Raw genomic sequence first — 16495 nt, forward strand, 5'->3', positions numbered from 1 at the left:
GAGAATAGGGTTGTGGGAACAGGGGTTTGGTCTCATGGATAAGATGAGTTCGGAAAGGGCATGAGGGGAGGTCGGGGAGAAATTAGAGAAAGATGAAAGTTCAGGCTGAGGGTAGAATTAATGGATGCTTGTTTCAGGCAGACATGTGGAAGACAGGGAAGTGACAGAGGCAGTTTATGGGAGTCTTTCAATCTTACTTCCCTGAGCAGAGAAGTCAATAATCAGGGAGTATAGATTTAAAGTATTGATGGGAGGATTATGGGGAATGGAGGATAATTTTTTTCATCCAGAGGCTTTTTAGATAGTGGGTGGGTGTTCTGGAGTGTAGGATTTAGCATGTTTGGCTTTCTTGCTTGATGTGGAGGTCCTTTATCAGCACCCAGTCTGTCCGTTCCTCGCTTTGGAATCTACCTACTTTTCTCCATCAGTTTCACATCTCCTGACATCAGGGTATTGACCATCTTTCATAGCTCCAGAAAACCAGGCACAAAGACAACTCTGACACCTGTGGTTCTAAACTAGTTACAGCTTTAAATCAAATCAAACATTCAGGCTGCCTGCTTACAGTGGGGAAAGTATTCTGTACATAACTTTGGGACTTAATCCATTAGAAACTGAATGGAATACATCAGAAACATTAATCCACAACTGACAATAACAGTTAGCACTCTCATCTGAATCAGAAAGTTGTGGGTTCAAGTCTTACTCCAGAGACTTGAGCACTGAGGCTGACAATCCAAAGTGGTATTGAGGGAATGCTGTACTGTCAGAGGTAGTATCTTTCAGATGGGTTATTGAACAGCCCTGCCTTCTTTCTTAGCTAAATTTGAAAAGTAAATCTGGAGGAATGCAGTGGACATATTGCTTACATAGGACTGATACACAAAAGGACTTTCTGCAGTACTGGAGCAAGATAACAACAACTGGTCTGTCTGATTCTGTTCAACTGAGAAAGCTTTGTTCCTTGTTAAGATTTAGTTTGTGGGATGACAGCAGCACTGGCAAAGTCAACATTTGTTGCTCATCCCTATTTGTCTTTGAAAAGATGGTCATGAGTCACCCTCTTGACTCTCTACAATTCAAACTGCTGCAATAAAACCCCTGCTGCTATCATTTGTAACAAGGCTGAACTGACACAATTGATCTGGTGCTGGGTCACTTCAAAAATGGAGATCTTTCGAGAGAAGTGGCCGTCAAGGTCTGAAAAGTTAAAAAATATATTCCAAAGTCCCTATGTCAACATATATAGTTGGCTGATATTTCATGGATTGATAAGAGTTTGGTTTTGGCAAAATTCAAGGGCAGTACTGAGAAAGTCTGTAGCCTTAAAACCTGTCTTTAAACATTTAGACTAAATGTAATGCCAAATTACAGAACACATTTGCTGCACACTAGAAAATAGACAGAACAGGCCGGAAGGCTCAGAAAAAGGGGGTGAAGATAAAAACATCTAGGCTCACCAAGTGATAACAGGATACTCTAAGGCAATTAAGAACATTTGCCTTAACATCAGTGAATCTGTGTGAACAGGACACCAAGTGATAACATTCATGGCCGTTCCCTTGTGAAATTAATGAAAGTGTTAGATTCAGACCCTGAAATGAAACTCGGTACTATCAAAAGCCTTGTAATTGATGGTTAGGTCCTGTCAATTATAATGGATTCTTACTTCCCTTGCAAGTGGGGCAGACACAGAGAGAAAAACATCTTTACTGTTGCAAGTCCCTGACTTGAGAGTTCAAAAGGACATTAGAGAGAGAACCATTTTAGTGATGAGTCTGCTGAAGCCAGTAGAAAATTAACTCAGTGCTTACCTGCTATGGATTGAATTTAATTGCATTTTTGAAACTTTATGATGATATTGAGTAGCCATTACTGGTTATTAAATACAAACTCTGTAAAAGGTTAAAAATCACACAACACCAGGTTATCGTCCAACAGGTTTAATTGGAAGCATACTAGCTTTCGGAGCAACGCTCCTTGGTCGCTCCGAAAGCTAGTGTGCTTCCAATTAAACCTGTTGGATTATAACCTGGTGTTGTGATTTTTAACTTTGTACATCCCAGTCCAACAACCGGCATCTCCAAATCATTCTGTAAAAGGTAATATTGATGAAGCTTTAACTTACTTGGTGTTCTTTCAGACCACTCTACAGACCGCCCCACTATCAATTCTAACTAATCAGATCTTATGTCTCATTTGAATTTGAATCACAACCCTCAAAAGAAAGCATGTTTAATTCAAGACTAATGTATCAGTTTAAATGCATCCTTACAGTAACATCTCAGCCTCAGGTACAGAACAATTCAGTGCTTAAAAAGCAGGAGTCTGCTCCTAGCTTAGAAATTATTCTAGGCCTAACATTGAAGAGATTCTAGCACAATGTGTCAGGAAGCCATTTTATGGTCAAAAGTTTGCCCTCCTTGCTAAGAAGCCATTTTGTAAAAAAATTGTATCTGACATGTGAGCTGTGCAAGGTTACCTTATGAACTCTCCAATTAGCTCAGACTGGTACCTCTTTATGATCGGAGTTTATCTCGCTTGCGGGTGCCAAACTCGGCTGGGCACATTTTTCCCTGATGAATGGCTTAGGGCCCTTAGGAGTGATCAGTCAAGCATACACAGTCCTGTCAATTAACCTTTCTTCCTTACGAATTATTATCTTTCACTGTTATCTGTCTAATTAAGAACATGCAATATTTTCATAAACGTTTGTACAAAGGAAGCCACTTTGTAGCAGTACATCGTAGTAGCCTGCTAGGGCACTGGAAGAGCTGGTAACCTACTCTCCCAGGTTATTAGAACCTAGTTAGTTTAGCTTTAGGTATCAGTGTTATGTTGTAACAATTATGCTAATAGTAAATTAAACTAAACTGCCTGTAAAAGGTTTTTTTATTCCACACTACCAAAGAGTACGATCTCCGGGACGAACCAAGAGAAAGGCTTACGAGGGATTCCCTGGGTTGTCTCAGATCTCAACTTTAACAGTACCAGTTTCCTCTCACAGAGAATTGAAGAGTGTTACAATCCCAGACCAGACCATTAAATCCATGTTACAATCAGTAACTTTTGTTTGAAAGTGGTCAAAATATAAGGTGTGCGGCATGTATCAATAGAATAAAGACATCATGATGCTTTAGATTTGAATAAACAACAATAAACTTTACTTCACATTATCAGAGCAATAACACAAACAACACAAGGTACAACTTATATTCAAACATGCGAAGCTAACATTGTAAATGGTTATTATTAACTCCACAGCACATATCACACAGCAAGTAGAACCAAGTATGATGCCAGAGATTTCTCAGTTACCTCCTGCTCCACACACAGATGTTTGTGACAAGGTGGGTCATCAACTCTCATTAATTTTCACAAGGAGTCACAATTCTTCACTTTTGCCGATCTGTCTTTGATGCTCCTTCGCAAGAATTACTCAGTCATGTACTGCTTCAATGACTGCTCCAGTTCAGTTTGATCACTCTTTCTTCCTGCATCTACACTTCCTTGGACCTCAAAACTGCACTCCTATATCCACAGGCTTACTTTAGCTTTGCACCAAGAGCTAACTTCACCAAGCTAAGCTCTAATCCTGTCGAGTTGCAACAAGCAAATATTCCTTGTGAGTTCTTCAAATGGTCACATTTTCAGCTGGACTGAATTCTTAGCAACTCAGATTCTTCTGAGGCAACATAGTTCCCAGATAACAAACAGGGCCCTGACTCAACATTTAGATGTTATCCAATTCTCTGAACCTCTTTCTGAGTTTTAACAACATAGAGTCCATCCAACTGGTCTGGACTCTTTACTGGGAGCCTGCACAGAACCTTTCTAATTCAGCTGTCTTCCCAGCAGTAGGGCTAACAGCAGCATGGAGTCTGCTTCTGTTTGTCTTGTAAATTCACTGTAACTCTGGAATTGCTCTTAACGGTGATTGAATGAAAACAATGCAAGAAGCCACAACTGTAATGCTGTGCAAAATTGAATGTAGTTACCTTACAACTCTTGGCACTAAGTGTCCTCTGAATATTACAATTCATAGATTGCTGGCTTCTCCTGTACAAATGGATACAACAGAAAATTGGATTTCATCACAAAGGATTGACAGGGGTTTGTAAATTTGTTGTAGAGTGGGCTGCAAAACTGTGATCATCTGAGAACTGTGGATCACATACATATGTGATGGTCAGTTTAGTTTTGGCATAGAGGGGATGGAGGTAAATGGGTTTCACAGAGAGATGATAGTTAATGTGGTTCTGTTCGCCGAGCTGGGAATTTGTGTTGCGGACGTTTCATTCCCTGTCTAGGTGACATCCTCAGTGCTTGGAAGCCTCCTGTGAAGCGCTTCTGTGATCTTTCCTCCGGCATTTGTAGTGGTTTGAATCTGCCGCTTCCGATTGTCAGTTCCAGCTGTCCACTGCAGTGGTCGGTGTTTTGGGTCCAGGTCGATGTGCTTATTGATTGAATCTGTGGATGAGTGCCATGCCTCTAGGAATTCCCTGGCTGTTCTCTGTTTGGCTTACTACATTGGTTTTGCTCATGCTGGGTATTGGGTCCTTCGTTCTGGTGAGTTGTTGTCTGAGAGTGGCTGTTGATTTGTGTGCTGTTATGAGTCCTAGTGGTCGCAGCAGTCTGGCTGTCAGTTCGGAAATGCTCTTGATGTATGGTAGTGTGGCTAGTCCTTTGGGTTGCGGCATGTCCTCATTCCGTGTCTTCTCACAGACTTTGAAGATGATAGTTAAAACTGACCAGAGGGCAATTGATCTTTGAGGAGGTAATGGTCACTGTCAGGTTGACTATAAATAGAGTGGGGGCTATCACACAACCATGTTTGACATAGGTCTGGATTTTGCAGGTTTTGTTTCAGATCTCCCATTCAAGACAATCATATCACCATGAAGCTTGCAGGATTGTGTTGAAGTTCCTTGGACTTCAAAATCAACGGACTACAATCCACAGAGCCCCTTGATTTACTCTGTCAAGTGCTTTGTTCACAATGAGATATATAATGAAGAATTTCTGTTGCTGTTCTCAATATCCTTCTTGGATTTGTCTGGCAACAAAGATCATGTCAGAGGTGGGCAAACTAACCCAAGGTCACAACTCAAGAAGGCAGCCCATGAGATCTAATACTATGCTGATCATCATCATCATTATATGAAGGTTTTCAAGTTACCAGGGCCAAGGTCCTGACTAAGGTCAAATGTTCAAAATCCCGGATGGTGGTTCTTTTTTTTTACGAAATTATGGACAGCATTTTGAACAAATTCTCAACTATAAATTCACAGGACAACTGAAACTCTCCAGTCAATCCCCTAGTGCCCTGTGGTAGAATCCTTGGGTGAGTCACCAATGAGACAGCAGCAACAAGCAAATAAAAAGATGAGAAACAACAAAACCTGTGGCCCCAGTGGTCTAAATGCTCAGGCCTTCAAAACTGGAAGGCTTTTGCAAAATTTAGACTTATCATGCAGATTTGGGAAGCAAATTAACTTTGCCTGACTTTGTGAATGTGATAATCATAAATATTTTCAAAAAGGAAGATAAACTTTGCCACATAAACTATTGAGGTATTTTCCTCTTGTTCATAGAAGGGAAAATCCGGACACACTCTCCAGTGGAAGAGTCTCTCCAGTCTCAATTGTTTGTTAGTGTAGGAGGCTCCTTTACCTGGTGAAGGGCTTTGTCTCACACTGACCAGTTGCTCCCTTGTGTCAATATAATGGAGCATGCATTAAATTCAAGAATGATTTGTCACCCATTTGTCAAACATGTTCATGGTTTCTCCTCTGCGTAAATGTGCTGGCCTATCAGGAGATTGAAGGAGTGAATTAAAACCTTCTCACAAATTAAAGCCCTTAAATGAGTTCTCCCCCGTGAATTCTCCAGTAAAACAAAAGGCTGTGACATGTCACGAAAGCTTTGCTGAAACTTCACACTCCAAGACTTTCTCTCCATTATGGATCTTCTGATGGATGATTAGGTTTGATAAGCGTGTGAAAGCTTTGTTACAAACCTCACATTGGAAGCGTTTCTCCCCAGTGTGAATCCTCTGGTGCCTCTGGAAAGTGGAGGATTGGGTGAAGGCCTTCTCACAAACCTCACACCTGAATGGTTTCTCACCTGTGTGAATCCTCTGGTGTCTCCTGAGTTTTGATAACTCAGAAAATGATTTGTTGCACACCTCACAGGTGAATGGTTTCTCGCCTGTGTGAATTCGTCGGTGGGTACGGAGAGTCGATGAATCCGAGAACGATTTGTCACACACCTCACATGTGTAAGGTTTCTCCCCTGTGTGAATGTATTGGTGTTCAAGGAGGTGTGTTGGCCGTGAGAATGATTTGTTACACAATCCACACGTGTATGGTTTCTCTCCTGTGTGACTGCGTTGATGGTCAAGCAGGGTCGATGACCGTGAAAAAGACTGGTTGCACACAGCACACGTGAATGGTTTCTCACCAGTGTGAATGCGTTGGTGTACACGGAGGTGTGAAGACTGAGAGAATGATTTGTCACACACCTCACAGATGAATGGTTTCTCTCCTGTGTGACTGCGTTGGTGTGTGTGGAGGTTTGGCAACTGTGAGAATGACTTGTCACATATCGTGCATGTGAATGGTTTCTCCCCTGTGTGAGTACGTTGGTGTAGACGGAGAGCTGATGACTTGGAGAAGGCTTTGTCACATACCTCACACGTAAATGGCTTCTCTCCTGTGTGAATGGGTTGATGCATGAGAAGGCTCCATGACTTAGAAAAGGATTTATTGCACACGTCACACTTGAACGGCTTCTCCCCTGTGTGAATACGTCGGTGATTTACTAGTGTTGATGAGTGTGCAAAGGCTCGGTCACAGACTTCACACTTGAAGGATTTTTCTCCAGTGTGAACTCTCTGGTGTATTTGAAGGGTGTACAGTTTCACAAAAGTTTTATCACAAATTTGACACTTGAATGGTTTCTCTTCCATGTGCCAGTCGTGTTGACAGTATTTTTCACAAATGCACCAAATGTGAGGAGAATGTGAATAGCTGTAGAGCCCTCCTCACACACTTCACACTTGAACAGTCGCTCTCCTATAGAAATGAGTCAGTGGTTCATGAGGCTTGATGAATGATTGAAACTCTCACCACACTTGGAGCCACTCACACGTCTTCCCAGCCTCACCCTGACCGATCACCCACTGCCGAACCTTCAGAAAGATTGGTTCTGATGGAAGGCTCCACACCACTGATCAGTTTCAGAACTGGTGAGATGTCAAAGCTCCCCTGACCAGACTGATTTCCAGATGATGTTTTCACTGCCTAACCTTCTCCGTGTTGAGCAATGCTGCAAAGGGACTGGATGTCCTCCCACAGTTGTGTTGTTGTTCCTTGAGTGATGGTCAGGATCTTTCTGCGATGTCTATCCTCTCTGTATTCTCTGGTGTAGTATGGTGCAATCCTTCTGTAAAACAGGAAAACGAAACATGATTTCCTCCAACTCCCTCTCTTTCTTTGCTGAAGGGGCTGACTCCTCAGTTCCAGACTGTTCCACAGTGAGTGCCAGTCTGCTATTCCCCTGTGTGGGTATTCCGATACAAATCCTTTCTTTTTCCTCACTTGAGATGGTCACACACCCTCTGTTTCCAGATAACATAGCTACTACCTTTTCCCCCATCTTTGCATATGCCATAAGAACAATGGAAAAAAGACAGCCAGGCACAGTGTAATGCAAACTCAAGTTACTATGAGCTCATGTCCTGCTGGGAAAGAGCAGTTTTACACTGAGAATATGCTTTTAATATGAAAACACTCAAGAGAAATATTAATTCAATGGAGATTTAGACATTTTTCTCCTTATTCTTCAAATATATTTGAAGAAAAAACACTGAGCAGGAAGTACTAGAAGCTAAAGAAAATATTGTTTCACTGTAGCTGATTGAAAGGTTCGAGTTAATCATGGGAAATTAGATACACTGCACTTGTTCAGACTGCGCATCCCAAATTCAGCGATCATTAATAGTACTGGGCAAAAGTATCACATCCAAGCTCAGGCTTTTGGGAAAGGCCAAGGCCTTCAGACCAAATCTTTATAAAGGGGAGTTTAAAAGATATTTCAATAAGTGCGTCTTCAAGTCTGGCAACTAAATTACTATGGTGCTGAATTAACAATGCAGAGATTGAGAGTTCAAATCTAACTATGGAAAGTTACATCCGTAGAATTATTAAGAGAAACAGGCCATTCAACCCAATTGGTCCATGCTGGTGTTTATGCTTCCCATTAACCTCCTCTCACCCAATCAACAGATCCTTTAGGTCCTTTCTTCCTCATGTGCTTATCCAATTTCCCCTTAAAGGCATCTCAGCTCTTCACGTCAACCACTCCATGTTGTGAAGGGAGATTTAATCAATTTGTCATTTCCAGAATACAACGAAAATAAAAACATGAAAACATTCAGCTTGTACTAAAACCTTAATATTGCCCTTTGGAGAAGGTTACCTGTTGCTACTCCCTGGTCTGGTCCGCATGTGACTCCAGTCCCAAACAACATGGTCAACTTAGAACTGCCTTTGAAAGTGACTGAACAAACAATCTCTGCAAGTCTAATCATAAGAAATCTCACTCAGTGATTAGCAAAGGCCTTTTCCCTAGGGTAGGGGAGTTCAAAACGAGGGGGCATATTTTTAAGGTGAAAGGAGAAAGATTTAAAAAGGACCTGAAGGGCAACCTGGTTTGTATGTGGAATGAATCACCAGATGAATTGGTAGATGCAGGTACAGTCACAACATTTAAAAGACATTTGGATAGGTACATAAATAGAGGGAAATGGGCTGACTGAAGGCGAATCAGACTAGTTTAGCTTGAAAAACTCGGTTGGCATGGATAAGTTGGATTGAACAGTCTGTTTCCTTACTGTACGGCTTTACTACCTCTCAAAGCAATCTGATAACATAGTGGTTTGAAAATTCTCTTCTTTGTTTTCAAATTAATCCAGGGATTCGCTCCTCCCTGTCTCTGTAATCTCCTCCAGCCCTCCAACCCTTTGACATCTCTGCATTTCTCCCATTCTATCTCATGAACACCTTCCATCTGAATTGCACCACCACTGGTGGCTGCTACTTCAGCTGCCAAGACTCCAAGCTCTGGAATTCCTTCTCTAAACATCTCCACTTCGTCTTCCTCCTTTAATTCCTGATGAAGGGCTTATGCCCAAAACATCGATTCTCCTGCTCCTTGGATGCTGCCTGACATTCACTGTTTTTTCAGCGCCACACTCTCAACTCTGATCTCCAGCACCTCCAGTCCTCACTTTCTCCTTCCTCCTTTAAGACCCTCCTTTAAAAAAAACCTCACCATAATGTCTGGATATTTTCGCATTTGACTCAGTGTCAGTGATTGGTTGAATCCTCGATATTATAGTTAGAACAATCGTGTCTTATGAAATTCTCCTGCCCTAACTGAACACCAGCCACTTCCTGCGTTGTACACAATGACAAATGACAGCAAAAACCAGCATTTATATAGCATTTTCAACATAGTCCAATGGCCCAAAGTGATTTCCTGAAGTGTCAATAATATGTGATCCTGAAGCATGAGGTAATCTCAGCATAAAATTTGGTTAAAGTGGTAGATTTTAAGGATTGCCTTATTGGAGGGGGCAGAGAAGGACAGAAACAGAGATATTTAGGGAGGGAATTCCAGAGTTTAGAAAGTGGGCAGCCGAACACTCAGCCATGAATGATAGAACGATTAAAATCATAAATCCTCAAAAAATCAAAATTCGAGAGTATGGAGATCCTAGAGGGGCACAAGTCCATGGTGGTTGTCAATCTTTTCTCTTTATAGGGTTGTCGGCTCATGCCCCATCCCAGATCTTGAGCATGGAGGCTAACACACCAGTATTGTAGTGAGGGAATGCTGCATTGTCGGAGATAAAATCTTTCAGCTATGATCTTAATCCATAGCACCTTCTGCACTCGCTAATGTCATGCAAAAGATCCCCTGGAAGTGTCTTAAGGAAAAGCAGGAGAGTCATACTTGGTGTCCTGGTGAATTCATCAATTAACACCATGAAGAAACAGATTCTCTGGTCACATTGCTGCTTGTGGGTGCTTGTTGTTCACACGTTGATGCTGGAAAAGCAACAGCCAGTGTCCACATTTGAGAGGAAGTTAACAGGATGCAATGCACTTTGGGAAAACAAAGGTCATTTAAAGTTCTATGCAAAAACACATTTTTGTTTTCTGAGGTAGTTACAAAGATAGAATGTTGAGAAGCTTCAAAGTAATTTGAAAAGACAGGCAATATCCAGATCCCAACACACAGAACAGACCATTCACACTGCACAGGATAATAATTAGCTTCCAAAACACAAAAAGAACACAACAACAGGAATTCAGTAGAAATTCTCAGACACTCTGCTCCTCCGAGATAATTATACCTCACCCTTTCATATTCAGCAATGAGCCATCAACAACACTCAGCCTGGAAATCAGAGGGAAATGCTTCCAATAAACACACTCAATATCCAACATACAGCTCCAGTCACACAGTTCAGCACAAATCACCGAGTAAACAGCTCTCTCAGCTGGATCTTCTCACACAGCATAAGGGACATTTCCACCCCTGACTGCCCACAGGATAGTCAGACTGCCTGAAGATTGGTGTGGATATTATGGGATACAATTTGTATAAAAGCTGCTCCTTCACTCACCATCTCCTCACTTGGTTTTCAGTCCCTATAGGAAGTGAACCAGCTCTGGAAGAGGAAGCGGAGACAATGGGCAGAGTGGGTGGGCTCTCTGATTGACGTCTCTCACAGTCAATCCAAATATTTCTGGAGCAACATGAGTTTCCTGAAATTTGGGAAACTGACCGGGAAATGGAGGTGACTTTGAGCAGTAGATTAGGTGAGGATTTAAACTTGTCATTGTCTCATCTAAATAAAACATTCGTACTGGCAGCCGCTCTCTCAGTCCTGGTCAATGTTTGATAGAGATTTCTAGTGTGGAAATAGTAGTCTTGATATTAAACAGAAAACATTGAAAATCGGAACTGGAGCAGGCCATTCAGCCCCTCGAGCCAGCGCCACAATTCAATTTGAACACAGCTTAGCATCTAACTCAGTCTCCTAATTTCGCCTTTCCCTCTTATCCTTTCATCCATTTAGCTCTAAAAGCAACGTCTAACATATTCTTCAAACATTCCATGTTTTAGCCTCTAACCCATGTTTGGGTGAAAACATTTCTCTTCATCTCAGTCCTCAATGACTACCCCCCCTCCTTTACTGTAGACTGTGACCTCTGGTTCTGGATTCCATTGTCAGCGAGAACATCATTCCTGTGTTTAATCTGTCTAGTCCTGTTCAAATTTTATAGATTTCTCCTAACTGATCCAATCTCTCTTCATACATCAATCTTGCCATCCAGGAATCAGTCTGGAAAGCATGTATTTCCTCCATAGCTGGAATATCATTCTTCAGGTAACAAGATCAAAAATGCATATAGCTGTGGTCTCACCAAATCTCCATACAATTGCGACAAGACATCCCTTCTCCTTTACTCAAATCCTTTCATTATGAAGGTCAATATACCATTTGCCTTCTTCACCACCTGCTGCACCTGCATACTTATTTTAAATGACTGACGTACAAGAACACCCAGGTCTCATTGCACGTTACCCTTTCCAAATCTGTTATCAGTCAGTAATAAACTGCCCTCCTTTTTTGTTACTGAAATGGATAACTTCATATTTATTCACATTTATAATTCATTGTCATATTTGCACACTCGCTCAACTTGTCCAAATCAAAATGAAATCATCTCTGTATCTTTCTCACAGTTCACCATCCCACCCAGCTTTCTTCATCTGTAAACTTGGAAATATTGCATTTATTTCTATTCTATACTGGGCAGTTACTAGATTCCAGTTAGAACTAAAGAACATACAAAACTTGTTGTGTGCTGCAACCCAGTATGATGGCTTTATTCTGAAGCTCTGCATACTATAAACCCGAAACAAGTCAAAGTACTTGCTCTGATGAAGAGCCACTGGACTTGAAACATTAACTCTGCTTTCTTCTCACAGATGTAGCCAGATCTGCTCAGTTTCTCCAGCAATTTATGTTTTTGTTAACAAGTCTGCAACTTGACTGATGACTCACAAATGCTCATCTCTTACAGAGGCACCGTCCCAACATAATATACATTAACTATAATATTTAAAATCCCTATCCTTTACTTTCAAACCTTTCCTTAAATAAATCATAGAACTTTCATAGTTCCAGATATAACATACATACATATATATATATATATAGACACACACACACAAAGAGCAAAACTAATTACAAGGCTGAGGTATATGTTTCTATTAGATACAACAAACAGGCGATGCTATCTAATAAGACAGAACCTATATGGCAGACACCTATATGTTGCTTTGAGCCACCTATCTTCATACTTTCGGTGCAGGATTCCCCTTTGCTGTACCGGGAACCTCAAGTGAAGAGGGAAGGACAGACATTTTCTTCTACAGGGGCAAAATCCTCATTGACTATGTTGGATTGATCTGGGATCAGTGTGCTATCTTCATGAAATAAGACAGAGCCCTCTTCTTGAGCCACTGTGGATGATGGGTGGTTCCAACACCTAACGATTGGTCAGCATGCCTTCACCATACAATCTCATCCCAGGTCTGAACATCCCAGGATCCATCTATGCCAGGGCCTGTGGCAAGTACTCACTTGCCAACCATGTTGTACTTCTGGGTCAGTACTTGGTCACCAATGAAAAGAGCACCTATTGGAGCCTTTCCCTTTGGGACACCTGGGCTCACTGGTTCTTCTTGACAATCTCATGCATTTCATAAGGTAGCAACAGGTTGCATGTGGATCGTAACTTCTTCCCAAATAGGTTTTATGTGGAGGAATCTGGGTGTTGCCTTGTGGTGTGTTTCAGTACACGGCCAGGAAATTGTTTACTCAATGAACTAGTAACCCCACCCCCTGTGATGCTTTCAACGAGTTCTCTGACGATTGCACAAATACTTTCACAAGAAAACGTTGAGGAATGATAGAGCACCAAATTAATGTGTCGAATGCCATAATCAGTAAATTCCTGCACAAGGACCATTGTCACAAACAACCTGATCAGGATTATTGAATCTGATTAACATGTCATCCAGTTGGTCAGGTTTGCAGAAGTGGATTTCATTACTGTCACTTCTGGCTGCTCAGAATGAGGATCAACTACCACTAGCAGCATTTGACCCTTAGGCAGGCTGGTAAAATCAATATTGACACATTACCATGGCATTTTAAGCCATTCCCAGAGGTGTAACGGCGATAATGGGCAGTGTAGCTGATTTTTGTGCAAGCTTAGCACAACTAAGGGGCGGCACGGTGGCTCAGTGGTTAGCACTACTGCCTCACAGCGCCAGGGTCCCAAGTTCGATTCCAGCCTCAGGCAGCTGTCTGTGTGGAGTTTGCACATTCTCGTGTATGCACCAATTCCATAAAATGATTTCACATGCCACTTGCAAGGCATTCAACCTAATGTTGAAATGAATCAAGACGTCTGATCTCTGGAGTACTTATTTGATAGTGAGATGTCAGTCAGGGTTCCATTTCCAAGATTGACCTGTGCGTAGAAGCTTGTGTTATGACTTCAAAAGCATGAAATCTTTGAAAGAATTTTCATAATAATTCACAAGGCCCAGGAAAGACCTTAGTTGGGACACCTTAGTCGGCTGAGGAGCTCCATTGATTGCCTCCATTATCACTGGTGCCTTGTGAAGCTCTTTGCTGGTGTTGATGTGCCCTAATTATTCAATCGAGTTCTGGAAGAAGTCCCACTTTTCTTTTGTTTAAACGTGTAACCAGTGTTCTTGCAGACATTTTAGGGTCTCCTCCAGACTTCTAAAGTGCTGTTCCAGTGATCAAGGTATCATCAAGGTAGATTTATATCCTTTTCAGTCCACTTAGGATTTGATCCACAGGCCTCTAAAATTAGGCTGGAGCTGATGTGACCTCAAAGAGGAGCCTTTTATAGCAAAACAAATCCTGATGAGTGAGTATAGTCAGAAAGTGTTGGGGTTCAGCAGCTACCCATATCTGCAAGATGGCCTGTGAAAGATCCACCTTTGTGAATTTTTGCACCCCTCCTGGGCAACTGAACAGATCTTCAATCAAGGGCAATAGGTATTTAGCTGCACATTGTGATACAATCAGGGTTGCCAAGTCACTGGTTTGAGATCACTGCTGTCTACCAACCTCATCAGATCTGCCTTTACTTGCAGACAGTTGGGTTCTGGATCAGTGTGAGCCTTCAAACTTTTTGGTGCTCCATCTGTGCCCTGAGGGTGATGCTCATTGGCAGATATCTCAGAGTTTGGTTGTAAAATGTTTCAGGAGCAATTGAAACTGGCCCCCTCATTCCCACCCATCGTTATTTTGATGCTGTGTCCATCCAATCTAAGCACAACCCAAAATATATGCATTTCACCTTGGAGGGGCATGGAGTGGCAATATTTCCAGCATCCCCTATTTTTTTTGAATGGAGCAAGCATCCCCTTTTTTATAGAACCTCAGATACACCTTTTTTTAAAAAATTTTTTAAAACCCCCACGCTACCGCCTAACTGCGGTAAAACATCCCCTTTTTATCTGTCAGCCAGGGGTCCCTGATTGGGGCTGTTAATTTGGTCAAATCAGGAACTCATATTCTAAGAGGTCCACCTGGCTGACCTCATTACGATCTCTACATCCCTGCTTCTGTGAGTCCAAGGCCACAGGCCGGTGCTTTTTCTTGGAGAGTCTCCTAGACTGTTTTAGCACAGAGTCAGGTTGCTCCAACTCGGGCACTGTTTAACGCATAGGAGGTCACCTCTTGCACCTAGAACACCTTGATAGAATTTTACTCTCTTTTTCCAACAGGAACAATAGACATCCGTCATGTTTATCTGCAATTCCAAGGACTCATCGACACCTGACGGAGAGGGTGAACCCACTGGTTCTGATCGCCTTTCTGGTTGTTCCAACGGGCAGGCCATGTTTTGCTCCTGCACCGTTTGCAAATTTGTGGCATTCATATGGTCCAAGTGGGACCTTCAGACCTACACGAACTTTATACGTCACTGGTTCTGACCTTGGGTAAGAAGCATGATCAACCTATGTGAGGCCATTTCTGTGATTCTTATACCAAACTTTGTGTCCTGTATCTAACTACCTCTCTCTCTCACTTGGTGAAGTCCAGTATCTAGTATTGGCATTCATGATGTCGTTTCACCCTCCCTCTCAGGTCCAGGAAGATCAGACTTAGCCTCATGCAGAGTCTTCTATTCAGTAGCAACTCTGATGGTGTAGGTGGGGTGCTCCTATAATCAAACAGGAACTTGGACAGTTTGATATAGAGTCATAGAGATGTACAGCATGGAAACAGACCCTTCGATATCTAGTAAGGCTGAAGGCAGGCTGTTTCTTCAAGCCTGCCTTCAAAGTTTGGACTGGGCAATTAGATGATGGATGATATGGAGCTGTCCTTATATACTGAATATCATTCGGCTTTAGGAAATATCCAAGTTCCCAGCTGGTAAATTGTAGTCCATTATCTGTGACCAATACTTCCAGGAGTTAGTGTATTGAAAACGATGCGCACAGTTTTCTATTATCATCCCTGAATTTGACGAATGGATCCTATGCACTATCCACTTCTTTGAGTGGGGTCTACAGTAAGTAAAAACATTGAACCCATGAAAGAACCGGATAGACACATAGTTCTATAACAAAATGGTTGTGGTTCTTGTGCAACCCATGTTATAGAAAAATCGAGTTTTAGAAACAATGCTTAAAAAAGTGTTCGATGTAATTACATTACAATCAACACATGTTTAAAAGTTCACGCTTCAGAAGCAGTGTCCCCGATTTGTCAATCGCGTTGGAGTGAATTTGCATTAACAAAACATATTTTGTAGCAAAATGAACTGTACAACAGAGTCCAAGGTTTATCAGGCTATTTCCATGGGTGTGGGGGAGTTACTGGCAGTAATCTTTTGTCCTTGTTGGCACTCTGGGCACAGCCCCACCAATGCAGCTTTGTCTGGATCCAAACCTGGTCACCAGACATAACCTCTTGCCAACATCTTCATTTTGGAGACCATTGGATGGGCCTGGTGGGAGTTCAGCCAGGATTTGGCAGAAACTTATGCTCAGGGCAATGACTCTTGTTCCCCATAACAATATGCTGTCCTCCACTGTGAGCTGGTCTCTCCAAGTTCAAAAAATGTTCAATTCTAGTTGTATTGGCCCTTTGGTTTCCACCAGTCGCTGCTAGTTGTTTCAGTTTTGAAAGGACTGGATCGTTCTGAGTCCAAAGTGTGATATTGTCAGCTGTGACTGGGACCACGTCCGGAAGATTTAATAGCATGACAGACTCTTCCATTGGGTGTACCACCAGTGTTGTATCTGCTACTGGCAGGCTACTACTCAGCCGCCCAGATGATATGAATAGAATAGA

The 16495-nt window shown here is 42.0% G+C and overlaps 1 protein-coding gene across 2 annotated transcripts; it reads right to left on the reverse strand.

Moving 5' to 3' along the window:
• Positions 1 to 4657: 4657 nt before the first annotated feature.
• On the reverse strand, positions 4658 to 10731 carry LOC122541613 (zinc finger protein 271-like). 2 transcript variants are annotated; one of them, XM_043678503.1, is made up of 2 exons: positions 10697 to 10731; positions 4658 to 7446 (listed from the first exon to the last, which is right to left on the reverse strand). In XM_043678503.1, the coding sequence occupies exon 2, from the start codon at positions 6968 to 6970 to the stop codon at positions 5915 to 5917; it is 1056 nt and encodes a 351-aa protein (XP_043534438.1). In that variant the 5' UTR covers positions 6971 to 7446; positions 10697 to 10731; the 3' UTR covers positions 4658 to 5914. The 2 variants fall into 2 exon arrangements, with proteins under 2 accessions (XP_043534438.1, XP_043534440.1); XM_043678505.1 differs by lacking the exon at positions 10697 to 10731 and adding an exon at positions 10021 to 10163.
• Between the last annotated feature and the right edge of the window lie 5764 nt (positions 10732 to 16495).

This window comes from Chiloscyllium plagiosum, chromosome 37, assembly GCF_004010195.1.
Source record: "Chiloscyllium plagiosum isolate BGI_BamShark_2017 chromosome 37, ASM401019v2, whole genome shotgun sequence".
Classification (NCBI taxonomy): domain Eukaryota; kingdom Metazoa; phylum Chordata; class Chondrichthyes; order Orectolobiformes; family Hemiscylliidae; genus Chiloscyllium; species Chiloscyllium plagiosum.

Excerpts from the sequence above, each read along its gene's own strand:
- LOC122541613 (XM_043678503.1), bottom strand. The coding sequence starts at position 6,970 with ATGGAAGAGAAACCATTCAAGTGTCAAATTTGTGATAAAACTTTTGTG.